General features: G+C 34.7%; 1 protein-coding gene across 1 annotated transcript; it reads left to right on the top strand.

Annotated features, from left to right (window-relative positions):
• The first annotated feature begins 514 nt into the window (after positions 1–514).
• On the top strand, positions 515–23,975 carry LOC141508250 (interleukin-18-like). Its single transcript, XM_074216685.1, has 6 exons — positions 515–644; positions 10,101–10,230; positions 11,346–11,357; positions 13,737–13,865; positions 19,239–19,375; positions 21,677–23,975. Exons 2-6 carry the CDS (start codon positions 10,110–10,112, stop codon positions 21,914–21,916), a joined length of 639 nt encoding a protein of 212 aa, XP_074072786.1. The 5' UTR covers positions 515–644; positions 10,101–10,109; the 3' UTR covers positions 21,917–23,975.
• The last annotated feature ends 400 nt before the right edge of the window (positions 23,976–24,375 follow it).

Raw genomic sequence — 24,375 nt, 5'->3', positions numbered from 1 at the left:
TTGAGATCCCTTTTCTCGCCTATTTCACCTCTCAAAACCTGTTGACATCATTCACCATTCTCTGAGGAAGAGGAAGCCTTTCTACTCAACAAGTACAACTCCTCTATATGTACACTTGATCTTGCTTCTTTCTCTTTCCCTCTCTGCTAGCAAAGACTGTGGAGAAAATGAGGTATTAGGAAATATTGGTAGAAGTCATAAGAAGACATATTTTCATTCAAGATAAAGCAATCCTCATAAAAATGACAGCCAGACAAAATGGAATGAACTGCTTTGAGAACTTGAGTTCTTATTCATATTTATAACTAGAAGATTTGAATTCTGTGGCAGCACAATCATGATTTTGCAAAAACAGAAAAAAAAACAAATCCTTTAAGACATTTCTTTCTCTCTTGGTATTGGTTATCCTTTAGTTATCTCTCCATGAAGAGGTGGAAGGATTGGGTTAGACTATTCTTGGTGGGAAGGTTGAATCAGTCATTTGCCTAATTATATCCTTCTCATAAGACTATCTTCCTCCCACTTCACTAAGACATACTCAGGCTCTCCAGAAAAGCTACTCCATTAATTCTGAAGAAGCCTGGAGGAAGGTAAGAGTACCTGGAGGCATACCTGACGATTGGAAGAAAGACATCTGGCAGAAGGTAGGAACCAACCATTGAATTCTTAGTGGATCTTGGTGGGAGGGAGTGTGTAGCAGCACCCTAAACTGAAGGTATCAGGGTCACAAAAGTCCTTGAATTGTGCACTCAAATACAGACTCCCATGAATTTGCAGTCATCTATCTGTTCCCTCAGGATTCTTATCCAACTCACTGTCCTGCCAAAATCTTGAATATACTCAGGAAATAGAATTTTCTTCATCTCTTCTGGAAACACTAGGATAGTAGTGAGGGTCCTGGATTCATAGAATATTAAAGTGAAAAGGACCTTAGGCATAGTCTAATCCAAATCTCTGATTTCATAGATGAGTCAACAGGGTCAGAGAAAGACCAAAATTAGAGAATTTAGAAATCAGAGATTAAGATTATCTAGTTCAGTCCCTCATTTTATAGATAAAGGAAACTGAGGTCCCCAGAAGTAAGTTTTCAAGCAGAACCTGGAGTGGAACCCATCTTTCCTAATAGGCCAGTATGCTTTCTCCTATAATCTCCTAGGGGAAACAAATGAACTATTGGGGAAAAAGAGGCATATTAGGTGCTTGGAATGTTTCCCAGAATAATCAAGGCTCTCTAGATCTGTTGGAATCAAGTGATTCCTCTTTTCTCGTATCAAACCAAACTCTTTCAAAGCAGCCCAAGTCTTCAAGATTTCGGAGGAAAACCTCATTATAACTTGAGGGTTCTGCTCCTAAGATGCCCAGAATTCCCCTACCAGAAACAGAAGTTTCTGCCCAGCCCAGAAGCAATCAATGTGGACAAAAGTGGCTCCAAGAAATCGACTTCATATTTGTGAGTGCCATCTTTTTTGTCTCTGAATAGTAAGGTTACATCACTGCAGTTCTAGTTAGATTACATACTGAAGAAGAGACAAAATATTTGGCTCAAAATAGATTTGCTGTTTGGGTTTATTGAAGATGACCCCAAGGGAGTAGATGTAAGAGTTCAAACAAATGCAACTGAGGCAGGATTCTATCTGGACTTAATTGTCCCCAGACTTTTCCCATTAGATGACAGACTTTCACATTCCATTCTAAATGCTTAAATTTATTTTGATTGTTGATAGTTTTTATTTTTAATTATAAAATACAACCTCTCTGTACTATTTTGTGGAAAAATCACAAGTGTTTTGGAGTCCTTCAAGATGAGAAAGAGACACATCTAGAATTCAGCACCAAGAAGTGTACAGTAGGATCCCAATCCTCATATGTTATTTCAATAATGAGTAACTTAATATAGAACAATAGTAGGGATTTTTCTCAGAATTGAAGCTCCAGATCAGACACATACCCATCTTCTGATTCCTAAGGCAGGTGAACTATGCAAGACAAATCTGACCAGAGGCAGATCACCTGTGCTCACTGGGGTCAACCTGAATTGCTATGATGCTTTAGAAATTAACCTTCGGGGGTGGCTAGGTTGCTAGGTTGCGTAGTGGATAAAGCACCGGCCCTGGGTTCAAATCCAGTCTCAGACACTTAATAATTACCTAGCTGTGTGGCCTTGGGCAAGCCACTTAACCCCATTTGCCTTACAAAAAAAAAAAAAACAAAAAAAGAAATTAACCTTTGACATTTCAGACACAAGAGATCCAGAATCAAGTTTTTCCTTTAATCCAGTACCAACCCTGGTCAAATTTGTAAAAAAAGAAGCAACATCATCTCAAGCTCTTCTCACTTTTTCAAATTCTTTTCTTTCATTGGTCTCATCAGTTAGGTATCATCTTTGCCTAATTCTTCTCTTCCTAGATACTTATCACTCCCCAAGTTCTTTTATCTTATATCTTATATCAATCCTTTTCTTTCCATTTCCTATATTCCATTCTCACTTTCCTCACCTGAATTATTGAAAATGACAATTGTTTTACTGATTTCATTTTCTCCCCCTTCCATTTCATCTGTCACCTGTTGCCAAAATAATCTACCTTAAAAATTGCTTCTTTAAGGTTCTTCCCCCATCTCCATATTTCCTTTCAACATAAATTCAAACTCCTCACCTTGCCATTCAAAGCTCTCCAAAATCTGACCCCACCTTACTTTATCCTCCACAACTCAAGCATGAACCCTCCATTCCAGTCAGATTTGTCTCTTTTTTGATCTCCTCTTAAACCCCTCAAATTTAATGAGTCTTACTGTATGCCTTTGCTCATGCTGGTTCTCCATCTTTTAAAATTCAATCAATCCTTCAAACTCAGCCCAAGGGTCCTCCTCTTCCACATAAAGGCTTCATTATATTAACCTAGGGTGATTCCTCCCCTCCTCAGTCTGTTTAATCTGTACTATATGATTCTATACCTGATTGATTATAAACTGCCTCTCATAAATCTCTGGGTTATTTTTTATCTATGTATCTTATCTCATAAACCAGCTTTCAAACTTCTCCAGGGCTTGAGACTGCCTGGTTGGGGGGGGGGGGGGCAGAGAGTGGGGAAATTAGGACAACTGGCTTGTAATCCTGTGCTTCATTCTGCCCATCTGTGAAATGTGTGTCACGATGTCTCCCCAATCAACCACATGGGGGTCTATGTGTGGATAAAAAGAAAAAAGGTATGAAAGGTCCTCGAGTCTTCCTGATTCTTAAATTCAGCATAAACATATATATATGCATATATAAATATATTCTACTACTACTAGCAATATGTCTAGATGCCCAGAGAACATCATGTTCAGTTCAGGAAGCACTGAAGACTGTGATTATGGGAATGAGCAAGCATCTGTTTCCAAAGATCTATCCAGACTTGAGTGTCCCAGGAAACATTTCATAAGTTGATGGACTTGAGAATGTTTAGTTAAGTTAGGGGAAGACTTAGGGTGAACATGGGAGCTCCTTTCAGGTATTTGGAAGGTTATAAGTAGAAGCAGAATTAGGCTTATTCTGTTTAACCCTGCCCCCCAAAAAAGATAGAATTAGGAAGGAAAGGAGGTTGCAGAGAGAGATAGATTTAGGTGTGATGTAAGGAAAAGCTTTCCAAAACAATTAGAGGTATGCAAAGTAGATAAAACAAAATTGTTTGAGTAATCATTGGTCAGAAATATTAATGTAAAAACATTCATGTTCAAGCAAAGGTTGGACTAAATGACCTCTAGGATCTCCTTCAATTTGATCTTGAGATTGTCTGAAATAAATATACAAATTGAAATGTGGGCTTATATGTGGTGTACAAGTTCACACTTTGACCAGAACTAGCACTAGATATAAGAAAAACTTAAGAAATACCTACTCAGTTTGATTTTGGTATACCATGACATGACCCTGCCTAAGGTAGCTAGGTAGCAGAGTAGCTAGAGCATCAGGTCTGAAGTAAGGAAGACTCATCTTCCTGAGTTCAAATCTGGCCTCAAACACTTGGTAATTGCAAGATCCAGGGCAAGTTATTTAACCTGTTTGCCTCAGTTTTCTCATCTATAAAATGAACTAGAGAAGAAAATGACAAACCACTCCAGTATCTTTGCCAAGAAAACCATAAATAGGTCACAAAGAGTTGGGCACAAATGAAATAACTAAACAACAACAGGAAAAGCAAACATAGTGGTATAGAGTTCAATAACACCCAACAACACAAGGCCCTAACTACTAAAAACAAAGCTTCCCCACCATTAGGCCATGGTACCACCCTCCCCTCTTCTTCAACCTGAAAACCATGCCAGAAGAGTTACTCCCCTGGATGACACTAAAAAGAAGAATATTCAATAGTCTATAATTATATTAACAAAGTCATATTATTATGATAATGATAGAAGGCTAAAAAGATTTTATCTCCTGGGAATTAACCAGGAGGTCATTAGTTATATAGTTCCTTTAGCAAGAGGAGAGGGCATATGCCAACATTCTGCCCTGGACTTAGCATAGGTTACAAAGTACAGAAGGAGATTCTCTACTTCACAAGAAACCAAAAAGTAAAATTATCTAGAAGACTAGAAAGAATATAACTCAAAGAACATGGCATAGTACTGCATGCTCCTCGTTCAGTCCTTTGTTATCACAGTGGCAGTCTTAAATTCTCATTAGAAGTAGGTAGGGAGAAATCTGGCATGACTTCACAAAATAAATTAAACACAGAGACACAATATGTAACAAACAACATCATAAAGGGAAAAAACCATAGGAAGTATCCCTAATATATCCATGTCTGTAAATCAGCCACTATGAATCCCCCTTCCCTTCTCTTCCCCTTTTAAGTAGAAAAGCTAATACTAGATAAACCAACAACATATTTTTTCCACTGCTAGTGATTCTGAATGGGCTTTACTCAGCCTTGCTCAAAAGTTGTGATAGTGCAGTGTCAGATACCATGGCACCTGGCAACATGGGCTGGTATGGATAAAAGCAGACATGGGACCGCATCACCCTGAGGCAACAATCCTGACCTCAGTATGGTTAGCTTTTCTGATCCTCACCATGTTTCATCTGTGGTTTTCTTTTATCATCTACCCAGCTATTCATGTAGACTTAATGACCCCAAATTAACTCCTTCATGCCACATTGATAATGAACCTGACTTATTAATTCATCTCTTAGTTTAATAACTACAGTAAAAATAACTCCACCCAGTTATTGGAAAATGAGACCATATTAGTATTGCACATGCCTGACTATTCTTGGGGTGGATCCACTTGGTGTAGGAGGATGGGGGAGGAAGGGAGGAAGAAGGAGAAATGAAGAAATATCCCCAAAACCCAGTTGTAGGACAGAACCTCTGTACATCAAAGTTGAGAGCACTGAAGCAAAAGAGGGCTTACATAGAACCAAGAGCTGAAGACACCCTTAACTCAAAGATAAGGTTGTAGTCTTGGCCACCATACTCAAGATCAATCAGGGAATGACCACACCATTCAGGAGTTTGGGTGTGGAGCTTCAACACCAACACCCCCAAACTAAACAATGAAGAATCTGAAATGAATAAACTAAAGGCAACACCAAATACTAAGAGGAAATACCTTGGACTGAGAATGCCCATAATACCTCAAAGGAAGAGGAAAAGCCCTACAAAAAAATTCCAAGTAAAGCTTCAGAGAAAAAAAAATATCCTAGCCAAAAGGAATATAAGAGAAGAAACAAGATATAAAATAGAATAGCCAGGGCTAGTGAGGAAAGAATAACAAAGAGAACTGATACATTAGCACAGATAGAGGAAAATATCACATAAGAACTGAATATCCAGAAAACTAGAATGGGTCAAAGAGAAAGTAATGATACAATGAGGCAATAAGAGATATTAAAACAAAATTTAAAATAAATTTAAATGAAAGAATATAAAAGAAATATAATATCAAAAACAACTGACTTGGAAAACATGTCAAAGAGATAATCTAATAATTACAAGACGATCTGAAAAATATGACCAAAAAAGGCTTTAAACCTTATTTTAAATGAAAACCATCTCAAGCTCCTGAAACAAGAGGGAAAATAAAAATAGAAAGAATGTAATGGTCACCTACTGAAAGAAACACCAAAATGAACACTTCTACTAATGGCATAGCCAAAACCCAAATCTTCCAGTTCAAAGAAAAAAAATATAAGAATTCAAAACTAAAATGTACCAAGTACCCAAGGGGCTACAATAAGGTTCATACAAGAAATGGCAACCACTAATACAAAGAAAAAAGAACTTGGAATATGATCATCTAAAAAGTTAACCATCAAGAATAATCTATCCTGCAAAACTAAATAAAATCATGAAGGGAGAAAATGGACCCTTAATAAAATAGATTTTCAAATATTACTGATAGAAAGGCCAGAATTAATAGATATTTTGAAATGAAAATGCAGGAACCAAGAGAAACTTATAAAGATACAAACATTAATTTAATTGGAAACCTCAATATCTTTAAGTGCCTTAGAAAAAAGATAAAATAACATAAAAGATGGGTGATTATGTTCTTCTTTGATGATCTCAGGAGAAGTCAAAACTGAGAAGAATATGTATGGGAGATCACTAAAAGCAAAAGAAAGGATAGGTAAGGGAATGTTAATAAGCAAAATAATTCAAAGTTTGAAGATAGAAATATAAAGATTGAAAGAATTATAGAGGAAAAAGAATAAGGTAACAATAAAGGGGAATTAACAATTAATCATTTTAGTGAATGGGATAAACCCACCCATAAATTGAAGGTCCATAGCAAAATGAATTAGAAAACAGAATTCAACAATCTGTTCTTAATAAAGAAATATACTTGAAATAAAAAATTAAGATAAGAATTCAAATAAGTTAGAGCAAAAATCTATACATTTAGAGGAAAGTCATCAAACTGTGAGAAGAAAGAATAAAATTATAATAGCATATATAACATAGATAAATATAACCAAAAAGTCAAAAAAAAAAAGGTGCTAAGAACCTGAACAGAACTTTAGAAAAATAAAAGATAATAGATTTCTGGTGGTTACTGAAATGGAAATAGAAAGTAATTTATATCCTCTCAGTTGAATATGGCCCCTTTTCATGACTATGCAATAGGCCATAAAGATCTCACCAAAATGTGTAGAAAAGTAGAAATGCTGAATATGTTGATAAAAATTGATAAAACTATATTTAATAAAGAGCCCTTGAACAAATTTTTAAAGTGATTGATATCTAGACAACATAATTCTAATGAATTAGACATGGGAGTCAAAATATAAATTATAGAAAAATAGAAAATTTCACCTGAAAAAATAACAATGAATCAATACAACAAAATTTATGAGATGAGCTCAACAGTTCTTAGAGGAAATTTTATATCCTCATCAATTAAAGAAGAAAAACTTAAAATCAATGAATTGGTTATACCACTTAAAAAAAACTTGAATTGTTGCTTGAAAACTGATAAAGTAGAAGTTATGAAATTTAAAGAAGAGATTAATAAAATAAATAAGAACATGGAATTGATAAACAACCATAGGAGCCTATTTTTTAAATAAATATGTAAGCTGATTTTTCGAGAAATTTTAAAAAGGGAATTAATAATTGAAAAGAAACAATCAGAAATTGTTTGCTCATTGATATGATATCAAAACTCATATTTGCCCATATTTGCAAAGTATATATTATTTAAATAATATGAAATTGCAAAAATAAATGGAAAAATCATAAAAGAACTACCAAAGAATAAAGCTTCTTGTCCACATGAATTTATAAGTGAATTCTATTCAATATTCAAAAAACAATATTTCCAATTTTATATAAAGTATTTGTAATAAAGGGGAAAGAAGACACCTTTCCAATCTCTTTCTATGATATAAATATGGTCTTGATATCAAAATAGGAAAATAAAAAGTAGAAAAAGAAATCCAGAGACCAATATTTCAAATAAACTTTGATGCGAAAATTTTGACTAAAATATTAATGAAATAGCATTCGGTAATATATTAGAAATAGTATATACTATAGGCTGAATTTAAACCAGGAATGATAGGGATGGTTAGACATAGGGAAGGTTATAAATATAATAAATTATAATCAAAATATAAATGATAGAAACCACACGATTTTTTGAACCAATATTGAAAGTCTTTAGAAAAAATAGTCAAGTACCCATTTCTGTTGAAATTCTGGAATAAGTGGTCCTTTCCTTTAACATGGTAAATATCACCTATCTAAAACTAAGAATAACTTTTTATATGTAACAAGAACAAGAGTAAAGTAAAAATAATAGTTAGTCCTACCTAATTACTATTTCACATAGTCCTAGAAATAATTAATAGCTAATATTTGTTTGTCACTTTAAGATTTGCAAAGCACTTAACGAATACTGTCTCATTTTATCCTTCCCATTAACCCAAGAGAAAAATACTATTATTATCCCTTTTTTACACATGAGGTAACTGAGGCAGACAATAGTCAAATGATTTCCATAGGGTCTTATACATAAGAATTTGAGGCAGAATTTCAACTGGAAGACTACACTGTACCCACTGTGCCACCTAACTATAGAAATATAACTACTGATTATAACAATAAGATAAGAAAGACAAATTGATCAAACAAGAATAAAGAAAGAAGAAGAAAATTATTTGGGGGGTGGGGGTGGATGGTATGATTATTTACTTAGAAAACCCTAAAAAGTTAACCAAAAAATTAATAAAAATTAATAAATTCAACAAAGTTGCATAATATAAAATTCATGTGAATCATCCATATTCATATATTTTCAACAAAATCCATTAAGATCCAGAAAGAGAAATTTAATTCAAATTAAGTACAGAAGGCATAAAATATTTAAGAATCCATCTTATCAGCTACATGGTATGGGAAAGCAAGTGGTGTACCTGAATTCAAGAAGTCTTGAATTCAAATTTGACCTTAGATACTTACTAATTGTGTGAACCAAAGCAAATAACTTAACCTCTATTTAACTATTTCCTCATTTTTAAATTGGGGATAATAATAACACCTCACCTGGATTGTTGTGAGATGATCAACTAAGATAAAAATTGTAAATAAAGCATTTAGCACAATGACTGGCAGGATAAGAGCTTGTAAATATTATCAGGGGTTTACATGACTACACATTTTTAACTTATGTCTGTCAAATAATTTGCTTTCTCACTGAGGGGCAGCAGGGTGGGAAGAAGGGAGAAGAACTCAAAAGTTTTAAAAATGAACAAAATATTATCATGGGCAGTTTGAACAATTATAATAAAAATGATAATACTATGATAATTAATTTTCTTATTCAGTGCCATACTATCAAAGTCCTATTTTTGTAGAATTAAGAAAAAATTCATTTTGAGGAACAAAAGAATCTTAAGGTTAACAATGAAAAAAAGTAAAATGGGAAGGAAGACAGTATCTTAGGACCAGATCTCTAATTAGTAAAAATTAATAGCAGAAATACTTAAAATTATTTTATAATAGAAAAACAAAAGTTAATCCATGCCACAGATTAGAGACAAAAAATGCAGAAGCAAAGGTAACTAGGCAATACTGTGTATGAAGTGCCAAGCCTGGAGTCAGGAAGACTCATCTAGCCTTGGATACTTCCTAGCTATGTGACTCTGGGCAAGTCACTTTACTCTGCTTGCCTCAGTTTCCTCATCTGCAAACTGAGCTGGAAAGGAAAATGGCAGACCACTCTAATATCTTTGCCAAAAAAAAACTGCAAATAGGGTCACAGAGAGTCTGAAACAACCAAATGGCAATAACATTCAGTCACAGCATAGCCTTCAACTTGGGCATTGCTACAATAAACACTGCCTAAATCAAAAAATAAAAAATAATTTTAAAAAAAGAAGAAATAAAAATGATGTAGTCTCTACCCTCTACCCTCGAGGAGCTTACTATCTAACAGGGAAAAAGGGAAATAACATCTACAGAAATAAATGCAATTCAAGGTAGAATGTGATGAGGGAAAAGGAAGAAATGTAAACAAAGTTTTCTAATAAATGAGGGAGAGAATTAGGAGATGATACAAGCTGCAAAAGAACTTTATTTGTCCTTCAATAATTTGATCTCCACTTCTATTAGGTATTAAAGATGGCAACTTCAGCTAACCACTCAGGAGCAGCTTGTGCTTCAGAGATGGACTTTGATTTCGATATTCATGCTATCAATATTGTGGACCTAGATTTTAGAGATGACACCCTTTATTTAATAGGTAAGTACATATATATATATAATATATATGCAAAATTAAATAACAAAACAGACACATAGCTACAAATATATGTTAGATAAATAAGAATTTTTTGTAAGTATCTTTAATATTTAGGATGTGAGGCTCATTAGTTTAGAACCTGAAAGTCCATCTTCCTCATTTTACAAATTAGGAAATTGAAATTCAATGATTTATAAGCCCTTGGAACTATGTGATCATCATCATCATCATCATCATCATCATCATCATTGCCATCATTGAGTCAGCATGCTGTAGTAGACAGAGATCTGGCTTTGGGTCAGAAAGACATGAGTTTAAGTCCTAACTGACATATACATTGTATCATTTGCAGAAAGGATCCTGACCTTCACTAGTGAATGAAATTTTGCACCTGGGAGCCCCCAATACCAATGATATTATAGGTCCTATAGTGATCTCATGCAGAGTATTCTTATTATACCATTAACCCTCATTGTAGCATTGAAAAAATATGAACCTATAAGTCAAGTACAATTTTTATTTTAAAATCTAGGAATTGGTCAAACAAAGTAGTAGGCCCATATTATCATACAGCACTCAAATTCCAAAAAGTTTAAGATGTGTTATTTCTTGAGAAACTAGTAACATACTATTAATCCTCTTTAGTGACTTTCTATTAAATGAAGATTGCCTCATTATAAAGCTTTTTAGCAAGTTTTATTTTGAATACCCTAGAAAAATCTACTTTCATTTAAGATTCTATAGATAGGTTTTTCATTCCCTTTCCCTCCCTCCACCATGGAAGTATCACCATTTAAGGAATAAAATTAGTTAAAATATCTAAAGACAGCTCTTCTGACCTGATGAAACTCTGAAAGCTGAAAGTTCTAAAACCTGATTTAAAATTTCATATTTCTGCTTCCTGAGATTTCAGACTTAAGTGGTATGCTTTTAGTTCTCTGGAAACAGTTTCTCAAATGAGACGATATCTCTTAGCTATAGAAGCTATGGAAAACAGGGGAGGGGGAAAGGGGGAAGAGGAGAAGGGTGAAAGAAGGAATGAACTAAGAAGAAATGAAAATGTGCTTCTTTCATTGCAAGAATTTAATGGAATGTTTTCTCTTTTTCCCCCTAAGCTGAAGAAACAGGTAAAGTATGATTTAATTTTTTCTACTATTCTGTCTAAGCTTGGTGAGTTGCTTGGCAGCAGAGAACCATATGCCGTTGCCAACATATTTAGAACTAAAAGATATTGTTTCTACTTGGTGCAGATCTGGTTTGGGAAGCAGGATTCCTTCCCTGAAATGGGTGTGGACAATATACATTCAGTGTCACTCCCATTGGGACCACTTTTGCAAGAGAGAAGTCAGGACAAATCAACAAACATGAAGTTCTTACTATATATCAGGTACAGTGGGAAACATGAGGAATACATATAAATTGAGATAAAAACAATATCTGTCCTCAAGAAGCTCATAATCTAATAGGAAGAAAACTTGCAAACAATTATATACAAACAGGATCACACACATGCAAACATATGTATATATGATAAACTAGAGATAGTCACAAAAGGAAGACTTAAATATTGAGGGAGACTAGGAAATGTTTCAGACTTAGCAGAGACTTCAAAGAAATCAGGGAAATCAGTAGGCAGAGATAAGGAGGAAAGGAGGAGAATGTGACAAAGTATTCACTATTACTTTTTGAACATACTCTGGCTCTCAGAATCTATCTTATGTGAGTTGAAGGCTCATTTTTAAACTGGGATTCATCTAAGCAGAAACTGATGGTTCTCAGGAGTACACAAGAAAATAGGGTGGAGGATTTGGAAACTGGTCTTTGGAGGTTCCTCTGGCTGGGAACATCAAAATAAAGCTCAGATCTAGATTAAAAGATCTAGGTTTCATATAAGCATTAAAAGTAATAATACACATCAGGTATAAGACAGCCTTTATTTTACACCAAAGAAAATTAAAAACATAGATAAAGGATTCTTGGTAACACACATACAAAGTCTGCACCCTGCTCCAATAAGATCAAACCATCCTCTCAGGGAAGTAAAGTCTCCCAGATTCATTTTCTTGAATGAAAAATAAACTTGAGGGGCAGCTAGGTGGCGCAGTGAATAGAGCACCAGCCCTGGAGTCAGGAGTACCTGGGTTCAAATCCGACCTCAGACACTTAATAATTATCTAGCTGTGTGGCCTTGGGCAAGCCACTTAACCCCATTTGCCTTGCAAAAAACCTAAAAAAAAATGAAGGACAAAAATAAACTTGAAATTGTTGGGAGGTAACTCCCCAATATGCTAGTGAGTACCACTTTCTGTTTAAGTGATATAGTCCTTCAGGTTTATGACATTCTACTAAAGCCCATACTTCCCACAGCTGTAAAAGAAACTTGGAATTTCTAGGAAGGTACTCTTCCCATTGAACCTGCACTGTTCTAATAATTCTGGGTAACTGAAAGCAATTATTTGTTCTTCACTATCATGTCTCAATCCCTTGGCTGAGGGCTTTCTAGGTACAGGACTACAGACATTATCCTTATCTTATGACAAGTCTGGCACTACCCAGGAACTCCCTCTTCTCTCTTTAGAAGGCTATAGTTTAGTTTGGACAATGGACAAGGAATTCTTCTCTCTTGGGACTACCTTGTTGAACAAAAGCAGTGGTGATATCCTCTTCCATTACTTCTCTAGGTCTGTATTCAGGAACTGTCATTAGGTCAACATTTCCTACCTGCTATAATTTCCCATAATTATTAAGCCAAGAAGCTGTCATCTCTGAAGCTGGAAGGAAGGTATTCAGAATTTTTTCAGAATGCAAAAGCCCCCAACTGCAATCAAAGTTTGTTCTCAAATCTCTAACACACTCGGTTTTATCTGAACCTCCCCAAAAAAGAAAAAGATACAAAAGTCAAACTCTGCAATGAAAACTCCTTTTATGGGTCCATCCCAGAGGAATGGCTATAACCCACAATAATCTAAAGTAGTCAATTCATCCCTAATCATTGATCAGCCCTCATTTATGAGTTATGAATGAGTCTATGGGTATATCAATTTCTTTCATAGGAAAAGGCAAAGTCCTAAATAAAGTAACCCCTCAGTAAGCTCATCAAGTTGATAAGAGATTTACTCGATTAGTTCCTTACACTCTCAATTTAATTCAATTCAACAAATCTTTAATAAGTACTATTAGTGTAAAGCACTGTGACAAAAATTTAAAATATCATCTATCTTCAAGGAAGTTACAGTCGATGGAAAGGAAAAAGCTGCCTATTTTCTGCTTCTGTTACTAAAGTGGCATATTCATATTCCTTAAAGAAAATATTTTTCTCTTTATATGTCACCCTCTTGTTAAAAGAGAAAAAGTGAAAATTTTACTATGAATTACCATAAATTCTTCTATATCAGGAGATTGCCATTTAATTACTCTAGAGAAGCAAAATTTAGGAGAAGTTTGCTAATAGATATGAAGATCTCCCATCTCTAAGTGTATACTAAATACATATTTGTTTAAAACAGTTAAACAGGAGTTCAGCAAGCTGAAGACAAAATGTACCATCTTAAAAAACATAAAGGGCAAAACTCTTGTAATAGTCAAAGGAGGAAAAATGGCTGTTTTTGAAGAGATGAAAGATTCAGAGATAAAAGGTATGTTTTGGTTATTGTTTTTTGGGGTTTTCAGAACCACTCATTATAGAAATTCAAAAATTATAGGACAAAACCCAGGTATTGTATGAATATTATTATAAAACACTTTTCATGGGGCAGCTAGGTGGCACAATGGATACAGCCACCAGCCCTGGAATCAGGAGGACCTGAATTCGAATTTGGCCTCAAACATTTAATAATTACCTAGCTGTGTGACCTTGAAGTCACTTAACCCCACTTCCTTACAAAAACTAAAAAAAAAAAAAAATACTTTTCATACAAAATCAGATCTAAACAAGTGGGAAAATATCAGTTGCTCATAGGTAGGTTGAGCTAATATAATAAAAATGATAATTTGATCTAAATTAGAAAATCTGTCTAGTGCCATAGCAATTAGACTACTCAAAAATTATTTTATAGAACTAGAAAAAAATTTTTAAAAATTCATCTGGAAGAACAAAATATCAAGAATATCAAAGGAATTTATGGGGGGGGGGGGAATGCAAAGGAAGGTGGCCTAGCTGTACCAGATCTAAAACTATATTATAGGGTCAGCTAGGTGGCACAGTGGATAGAGCACTGGCCCTGGAGTCAGGAGTACCTGAGTTCAAATCTGGCCTCAGACACTTAATAATTACCTAGCTGTGTGGCCTTGGCCAAGCCACTTAACCCCATTGCCTTGCAAAAATCTAAAAAACAAACATAAAACACTATATTATAAAGTATTATCAAAACTATTTGATATTGACTAAGAAATAGAGCAGTAGAACAGTATAAATAACTATACTAATTTACTATTTGATTAAACCCAAAGACTAGCAAACAGTGATAAGAACTCACTATTTGACAAAAACTGCAGGGAAAATTGGAAAATAGCACAGTGCAATCTAGGCCTATACCAACATCTCACACCCTTCTATGAAGATAAAGTCAAAATGGGTACATGATTTAGACATAAAAGGTGATAACATAAGCCAATTAGAAGAACATGGAATCATTTACCTGTTAGATTTATGGAAAGAAGGAGAATTTATGACCAAAGAAGAGAGAACATTATGAAATGCAAATGGATAATTTCAATTACATTGAATTGACAAGTTTCTCCACAAACAAAATCAATACAACCAAGAACAGAAGGAATTCCCAGATTTCTGGGAAATAATTTTGATAGTCAATTTTTCTGGTAAAAGCTCATTTCTAAAATATAGAGAACTGAGTCAAAGTTATAAAGAATATAAGTCATTCTGCAAAGGATAAATGGTCAAATCTATGAATATGCAGTTTTTAGATGAAGAAATTAAAGTTACCTATAGCCATAAGAAAAATGTTCTAAGTTACTACTAATTAGAAAAATGGAAATTAAAACTTTGAGGCACCACCTTACAACTAATATGACACAAAAGGGAAATGTTGAGTGTTGGAGAGGATGTAGAAAAACCAGGATATTAATGCACTGCTGGTAGAGTTGTGAACTGATACAACCATTCTAGGGAGCAATTTGGATTTATGCCCAAAGGACAATAAATCTGGGCATACCCTTTGTCCCAGCAAAATCACCACTAGGCCTATCCCAAAGAGATCACAAAAAAAGGGAAAAGACCCCATGTACAAAAATATTCACAACAGCTCTTTTTATAGTAGTAAAGAATTGGAAATTGAGGTGATACCCATCAACTGGGGAAGGGCTGAATAAGCTATGGTGTTTGAATATACGGAATATTATTGTTCTATAAAAAATGATGAGCAGACAGATTTCAGAAAAACCTGGAAAGGTTTTACAAGAACTGATGTTGAGTGAAATGAGCAGAACTAGAGCATTATACACCTTAACAATAACATTGTGTTGAGGTGGCTAGGTGGCGCAGTGGATAGAGCACTGACCCTGGAGTCAGGAGGACCTGAGTTCAAATCTTGCCTCAGACACTTAATAATTACCTAGCTGTGTGGCCTTGGGCAAGCCATTTAACCCCATTACCTTGCAAAAAAAAAAAAAAAAAAACCAAAAACATAATAGCATTGCGCAATGATCAATTATGATGGACTCAACTCCTCTCAGCAATAGAGCAAAGACCATTCTAAAAGAACTGTAGTGGAAAATGCTATCCATATTCAGAGAAAGAACTATGAAATCTGAATACAGATCAAAACATACCATTTTCACTTTTTTTTAAATTTGTTTTTTGTTTTCATTTCTCATAGTTTTTCCCTTTTTGTTCTGATTCTTCTTTTACAGTCGAATATGAAAATATGTACAATATGATTGTACATGTATAATCTAAATAATATTACCTGCTATCCTAGTGTTGGGGAAGGGGAGGGTAGGAGGGAAAAAACTTTATAAGAATGAATGCTGAAAACTATCTTTAAATGTAATGGAAAATAAATTAATTAATTAAAGTTTAAAAGAATTACAGGACTAGAAAAGACCTTTGAAATGTTTTTTTCTCACTTTCTTGAGGAGAAAAATGCTTCCTATAAAATAGGGTCACGAGAGCCAAAAAGAGTGATTGCCAATATCAAAAAACATATTAAGACCTAGATAAGACACTTGGATAAGCAGTCTCTCCACCATACCTCTTCTGCCTTTTTCGTCTTTTTTTTTTAATTTTTCCAGGCCTTGATAGCCTCAAATCCAAAAAGAAGGGAGAAGAGTAGGTCCAACTCAATTCAATAGACTAAAATACATCTATTTCTCTGGTTGTTGATTAGGTTTTAATAATTGAACACACTGCAAGGGCTTTCATATAAAAATTCACAGCAGGCACATAGAAATAATTCCTTACCTTTTTAAAGAAAAACAGTGTAATCAGATCCACAGCATGCTTTCAGGATGGACTCCTATTGATTAAATAGAACCCTTTGCAATAATTAAATCAGTCAAAGTGTATTAAAATTAGAAGCAATCAATATTTATCTAGTCTAATTTACAGGCTTTCACCTAATACAAGAAGCCTTTCTTTCTATAAATATCCCTTAGTGATAGCTATTCAACATCTTGAACCTCCAATAATTCACTCCATCACAAAGCAACTCATTCCATTTCCAAACATAAGTTCTATCTCGTGCTTCATCAAAATCTGACTTCCTAGAATTTTTCCAGTTTCTCCTCTTGAGAGTCTAGCAAAACAGGCCTAATTCTTTTTTCCACATGGCAAACCCTTTGGATACTCAAAAATCACTACCTTGCCCTGCTCCTTCCTCTCCTTTTCTCCTAATTAAATATACTCTGCTCCTTCTCAAATGTCCTGGTCTCCAAACCCCCACCATCAACTAAGTGATACGTCTTTTGAAGAATTCTAGCTAGGTAATGTCCTTCCTAAAAGGTTTACCCAGAGTTCAACATAACATTCTATGTTGTATTCAAACAAAATAAAGTGGGATTATTACCATGCCTATCTTAATCAACACACAGTAATTCTATTGAAGCTGAACTAAGATTACATTGACTTCTTTGACAGCACCCATATTAAACCTCCAGTCAACTGAAATCTCTAAATATTTTCTTCATGAACTGTAAGTCTTTTCTCACCCATTCTGTATTTGTGCCATTGCATTTTTTAACCTAAACTTTACATTTAGCCCTGTTGATTTTGGTCCATGGTTCCAGTCTACTGAACTTTTTTATATCTTAATTCTGTCATCCAAGATAATAACTATTTCTCCAAACTTTGAGCCATTTTTGGGCATGATTATTATGCCTTTATCAAAGTAATTGATTTAAAGATTTAATATAAAAAAAGCCAAAGATAGGGCATACTACTAGATATCTGCCTTTAATTGATTAAATTATTAATAAACATTTTTAGATTTAACCAATTACAAAGCTAACTAGCTGTGCCACCATTCAGCTCACCTTAATCATATCCACAAAAATATAGAGACTTAACAAACAATATGCTAAAATATATGCAGAGAGAGATTTTAGCACATGGATGTATATATGGATGTTTATATATACCATACATGCACACACACAAAAGTCTGGCATATTGGTTTTATAATTCTAGCAAAAAGAAGCAGTATGGCATGGAGAAGAGAAAGAGGAAGACCCCAAACCATATCCCAACCCTGCCACATAGAAGTTGTATGATCCTGGGAAAGTCATTCAGCCTCTCAATGTTCTAGGCAGCTCACTAAGTTGCAGAGAAGGTGCCAGCTTGTATTGATGTCACCAATAGCCTTGGAGTTTACTTCAGTCTAATTTCTCATAGAACTCATAAGGTCAATTCCTCTGTTAAAATCAGCACCCCCAAAAAGATCAATATAATCTGGAATGACTTCTAAGTGGATCTCTGGTTCTTTGATAGTACTAGGTTGAAAGTCTTCTAATTCATTAGAGGATTTTGTTGGTGATAGATGCAAAGTTATCCAAAAATCTCAAGTCAGTTAACTGATTTCAAAAAGAAAAAGCAGTATTTCAATATTTCCTTCTTCTTCTTTCTCTTAAAGACTATTATTGAAAGCTAAAAGGTACAAACGATTCTTTTTTTCTCTTTTTCTTCTTTTTTTCATTTAGAAAGATTTTATTTATTTTGAGTGTTACAATTTTCCCCATATTCTTGCTTCCTTCCCCCCCACACCTCACCCCCCCCCCCACAGAAGGCATTCTGTTAGTCTTTACATTGTTTCCATGATATACATTGATCTCAGTTGAATGTTATGAGAGAGAAATAGCCTTAAGGAAGAAAAATAAAGTATAAAAGATAGCAAAATTACATAATAAGATAATGGGTTTTTCCCTAAATTGGAGGTAATAGTCTTTGGTCTTTGTTCAAACTCCACAATTCTTTCTCTGGATACAGATGGTGTTCTCCATTGCAGACAGCCCAAAATTGTCCCTGGTTGTTGCACTGATGGAATGAGCAAATCCATCAAGGTTGATCATCACCCCATGTTGCTATTATGGTGTACAATGTTGTTCTTGTTCTGCTCATCTCACTCAGCATCAGTTCATGCAAATTCTTCCAGGCCTCCCTGAATTCCCGTCCCTCCTAGTTTCTAATTGAACAATAGTGTTCCATGACATACATATACCACAGTTTGTTAAGCCATTCCCCAATTGAAGGACATTCACTTAATTTCCAATTCTTTGCCACCACAAACAGGGCTGCTATGAATATTTTTGTACAAGTGATGTTTTTTTTACCCTTTTTCATAATCTCTTCAGGGTATATATAGACCCAGTAGTGGTATTGTTGGATTAAAGGATATGCACATTTTGTTACCCTTTGGGCATAATTCCAAATTGCTTTCCAGAAAGGTTGTATGAGTTCACAGCTCCACCAACAATGTATTAGTGTCCCAGATTCCCCACATCCCTTCCAGCAAAAAATTCTTCTGAACAGACTCTAATTTATAAATGTTTGTCCTCAGCCAATGCACCTCGGACTCAATTTATAATACAGTATTATAAAGAGACTCTCCCCAAAGGGCTAGCTGCAGCCATCTCTGTGAAGACTGAGAAAAAGACTTATACACTAAGCTGCAAGGACAAAAAACTTCATTTTAAGGTAAGAATGAGCCTGTTTTACCAAGTTTCATTTCTAGGAAAATAATAGGAATAAATAACTTGTTGTAAAGTTCAAATCCAATCCCCTGAGAAGAAAAATAAAAGGCAGAGAAGCATAAGAGCAGAGGATCATCCACACCTGCCTAAATCAATGAACAGTTATGTTTTGGAATCACAGCACAGGTCTGAACCCAGCACCTATTGCAAAATTCACACTATTCAGACAATTAGCCAACACAAACATCATGGAAAAGTATCTCTAGAGCTGGAAGGAATTCTCGAGGATACCAGGGCAAAGACATGGATATTGCCCTCAGTTAAAAATAGTTAACAAAGCAAATCTGCCCAACAAGTTGGGGGGGGGAGTCACTTAAAGTATCTCAGAGTCATGTAGAAAAGATCTTATTTTTAAATTTTTTTCTAATGGACACATTTTATGAAATCCACTTGGAATATGGTTAGCTGATAGTTTCTTCCAGTTCTTTTTTTTTCCTTTTGGCAAGGCAGTAGGGTTAAGTGACTTGCTCAAGGTCACACAGCTAAGTAAGTATTAGGTGTCTGAGGTCACATTTGAACTCAGCTCCTCATGACTCCAGGGCCAGTGTTCTATCACTAAGTCACCTAGATTCCCCTCTTCCAGTTCTAACATTCTATTTGGCAAATGAAGCTGTGTGGAATTCTCCCTCCCCTCTCAGCATTTTGACCCAGACCAAATAAGGGTGAAGTAAACTCCAAGGCCAAGATCAAAGAAAAATCAATAGCTGACTTTTGTATAGGCCTTGTGACTTGCAAAGTATTTTCTCTCCTTTGGTACTCTGGAAAGTCCTGTGAGATAAGAAATACAAAAAAAAAATAAATAAAAAGATGGAAACTGATATTTTAGAGTTAAAATGGACCTGAGAACTAATCTAGAATTAACCTAACTCCCCATTTTACCGATGAAGAGGTTTAATGATTTTCCTAAAGTCACACAGATATGAAATTGGAGATTAGACCTGTTCTTTTGGTTGTTACTCAGTTATTTCAGTCAAGTCCATATAATAATTTCCTGGCAAAGATACCGGTTTGCCATTTCCTTCTCCAGTTCATTTTACAGATGGGGAACTGAGGCAAATAGGGTGAAGTGACTTGCCCAGGTTCACATAGCTAGTAAGTGTCCAAGGCTGAACTTGAACTCTGGTCTTCTGACTCCATGGACTGTAGTCTATCCACTGTACTACATAGCTGCTCCTGGGTTCTCCTCAATTCCAGTCCAGCCTAGCTTCTACTCACCCTATAGCATTTCACAAAAGAGCAGCTTAATGGAGGCATTTGGAAGAAGAGAGAGAAATGCCTTTGTACTGAAAGGGAAATGTATATATTGATTGTATGTATACATAGTATAACAAAGTATTGATTTCAATGAGCCAGTCAAAAATTCGATCTTTTTTAAACTTTATAGTGAGTATAAAGTAAAGGCCTCCCATGGAGGGGCACAGCCAAATTGATTGTTTACAATTATTACATTCCTTTCTAGATACTCATCAACTATCCTTTCAATGACCTGGTCTAGAATTGAAATATTTGCGTAACAGGGAGGGGAGAAAGGAAAATTACTAATGGGGGGTGTTTGTAAGTGTGTGTGAATGTTTGTGTGATAGATGAGGGTGGGGGTGGGGGTGCATCTATCTACCCACACAAGATCACAAAGGTATACTTGTGCTAAAGAGAAAAAGAGTTCTAAACCTAAAGGGCCCAACATTAGAAACAAGAATCCAACAGGTGACAGACTGGTCCAGATGGACTGCTGCCTCCAGAAGGAACAAGAATTTATTAATTTGTTAAACATTAAGAAATATTATAGAATCTCCTAGAGTATTTAGGAGTGATATAAACTCTCACCTCACCTTGTCAATTAGGACATGGGAGTGCCGGACGGGAGGTGACTAGAGCAATGGGAGCTATTTGGATCATCCTGCAGCCCCTACTGATGGAGGAGCCTAACCTGAAGGGACTATTGCCCTACCAAAGCACTGTCTAACTGACAGCAGACAAAGTCTCATCTAGGTGGGAGAGGAGAGACAGATAATGTGCCAGAAAGGGAATAGGGGTACAAATGCACAGGAAATATACTGCAAAACGATGGTGTTCCATGACATCGTGGAGGGAATTAATATATATGGAGATTTACTTCTCCATATTCTAGCAGAACTCTCTGGTTCGATGTGTTATCTATGCTAGAATTTTCCTTACTCCCACTCTCTATGGTCCATCACAGTAACATCTGGGTTGTCTTTTATTTGTTTGTTTTCTTCCTCTGTAGGAAGGTGCTGCACCAGACAAAATTGATAGCAAAGAACAGGATATCTTATTCTACCAAGAGAAAATTCCAGGCCAAACTGACAAAATGCAATTTAAATCTTTTTTGTATCCAGAATACTACCTGGCATGTAAGCATGTAACCCAAGGAAAGGATATTTTTAAACTGATTTTAAAGAAAGGGAACAAAGATGAGGAAGGGTATACTAAATTCATTGTGAAAGACTGTGACAAAACAGACTAACAGAATGATAGTTTTAATCCTGGAATTATCAGAGCAGTAGCTCAGGTATAAGGATGAAGAAATATATGGAGATAGAGATTATTGAAATAGAGATGGAAATTTAGAAACACAGAAATAGATAGAAATAGAGATATACAACTTCATGGTTTACAAAAAGCATTCATTTCTCAACAGCTCTGTGAGTCAGCACAGTATTATTATCATTATCTCCCCCCACCAAAATAGATAGATAGATAGATAGATAGATAGATAGATAGATAGATAGATAGACAGATAGATAAAGGAACTGAGTTCTCAGAAAGGTTAAGGAATTTGCCAATGATCACACAGCTAAATCATCTCAGAACTGAGACAAACATCTGATAATTCCCATGTTCTTTCCACTGTAACATCTTCCTTCTCCCAAAGCATCAGATTCCAGCATATGCTTTAGTATTCACTATAACTCCTCCAACGAATGTTGAGTCAAAATCAGTTATATAACAATTGCACACATGGCTTCCTTTTTGATCCATCTAGCATGATAAAAGCATCTAGAGACTATCTTTTGGGGGGCTTCCTGAAGCATTGCATCAAAGACACAACTCAAGCTGGGTGCCTGCCAATTTCATAACTAAAACAGCTTGTCCCTTCCCTCATGACTTTCATTAGTCTGTTTTAAATCCCTAATCACTCCTTTACTTCCTGTTCTAGTCTCTTCCTCTAGTCTCCATTTGTGAATCAAACTCTAAACTAACTGATTTAAATTGGCATTCTATTTAGAAGGGAAGGATAAATTTATATGAGGATTTAGGCATATGGTAGGCAATAACAAATTACCTTTCCAAGAATAGACTCTCACATTTCATTGTGAATGTCTTGGTTGTTCTCCAAAAAAAAAAAAAATTTCTTGCTCTATTTAGTTTGAATATGTCAGCCCAACCTGATGCTTCATGACATAAGGAATGCCCTAATAGCTGGCCTACAGTCCACTACTCGGATCCACATTTTCTCAACCCTAAATGGCATGTGTTTTTCAGGACCCAATCCATTAGACCTGACTCTGTTCAGCTTCTGACGCCCTGGGTTTAGGTCATAGATAAATTTATAACCAGTGCCCCTTCCCTTTGTTCAATTAGAAAATCATTCCAATGGTCATAATCTGGTCTGGTAATACCTCCTCCAATACTATAATAAATTCCAAGGAAATTGAATTAACATGTTTATAAAAGTCTAAAAGAAATGTAGTGATATACTATTTTTCCACTGTAAAGAGGAGATAAAATATTTAGAATAGATATGAACAGAGATAAGGTCAATTATAGCTCAATTATATAAAGTTCAATTATATAAAAACTAAAAACTTTCATACTTAGAGGCAATAAAATTAAGATTAAAAAATATCTTGATTAAATATGATGGATAAATGTTTGGTTCCACAGTTTATAAGTTTTATTATATAGGCCTATAAGAGAAGCACCCAGTCTTCAATGGACAAAAATAGATAAAGGGTTTTTAAAAATTCAAAGGGGGAAAATAACTAATAAATTGGAGAAATGATCAAATATTAAAACAAATTAAAATTGAAATAGGAAAAATCAATAATATTTTGTTCTCTCTCTTTTCTCATTAAATTAACAAAGTAGAGAAAGACAAAGGAGAGGGGGAGAGCAAAAGAAAGGAAAAAGCAAACGAGAGAGATATAAAGAAAAAATACTAAAGTCCATTATTAGCAAAGTGTAGGGAAACAGGTACACTCAAATGGCACTGGCAGCATATACATAAAGACAATCCTTTTAGAGGGCTATCAGTCAATTCCCAATAAGAGTTAACAGTTTTATCATATCTTTTGATTTTACTAGGAATGTATAACAGAGAAATTAGTCAAAATACAAACAACCTGCTTCTGCAGAGATTTTTTTAGTTCACTAAATTTATATTAGCAAAAAATTACCTGGATATTCAAAGTTTGGGAATAACAAGGTAGGCTGAAGTATATTAACAAAATTGAGCATCAAATTAGCATTAAGAAAAACAAACATAAATGTATAGTAAAAAGTTAACAAGGAAAAACTTATGTAAAGCAATATAAAATGAAAGAAAAACTCAAAATCAAGTGTATGTGTACACATACACTTGATTTTGAGTTTTTCTTTCATTTTATATATATATATATATATATGTATATATATATATATATATATATATATTTGCTTCCAATAATGTATAATTGTGATTAAAAGAACCTGAGGTTATAAAGTGCTGTGCTTTATTGTTGATGTTCTGGTGTTTATGTTTTTTACTAAAAATTTATTGAATGCTCAATCAACAAAAATCTCCCCACTCTTGAACACACAACCATCCAAAGTCAGAAAATTCTTTTGAAAATTACCACAGAATGCATAGATGAAAAGATACATAGATAATAGAAATGAAAGTAGCAGAGATTTATCATGATTTGACAATAAAGTCTGGAGCAT

Source organism: Macrotis lagotis, chromosome 1 (assembly GCF_037893015.1).
Source record: "Macrotis lagotis isolate mMagLag1 chromosome 1, bilby.v1.9.chrom.fasta, whole genome shotgun sequence".
Taxonomy (NCBI): domain Eukaryota; kingdom Metazoa; phylum Chordata; class Mammalia; order Peramelemorphia; family Peramelidae; genus Macrotis; species Macrotis lagotis.
This window is presented reverse-complemented; position numbering and strand designations above follow the sequence as displayed.

Excerpts from the sequence above, each read along its gene's own strand:
- LOC141508250 (XM_074216685.1), top strand. The coding sequence starts at position 10,110 with ATGGCAACTTCAGCTAACCACTCAGGAGCAGCTTGTGCTTCAGAGATG. Across the intron at positions 13,866-19,238 it reads GAAAGATTCAGAGATAAAAG|CCAATGCACCTCGGACTCAA; the intron begins GTATGTTTTGGT and ends GTTTGTCCTCAG. Across the intron at positions 19,376-21,676 it reads ACAAAAAACTTCATTTTAAG|GAAGGTGCTGCACCAGACAA; the intron begins GTAAGAATGAGC and ends CTTCCTCTGTAG.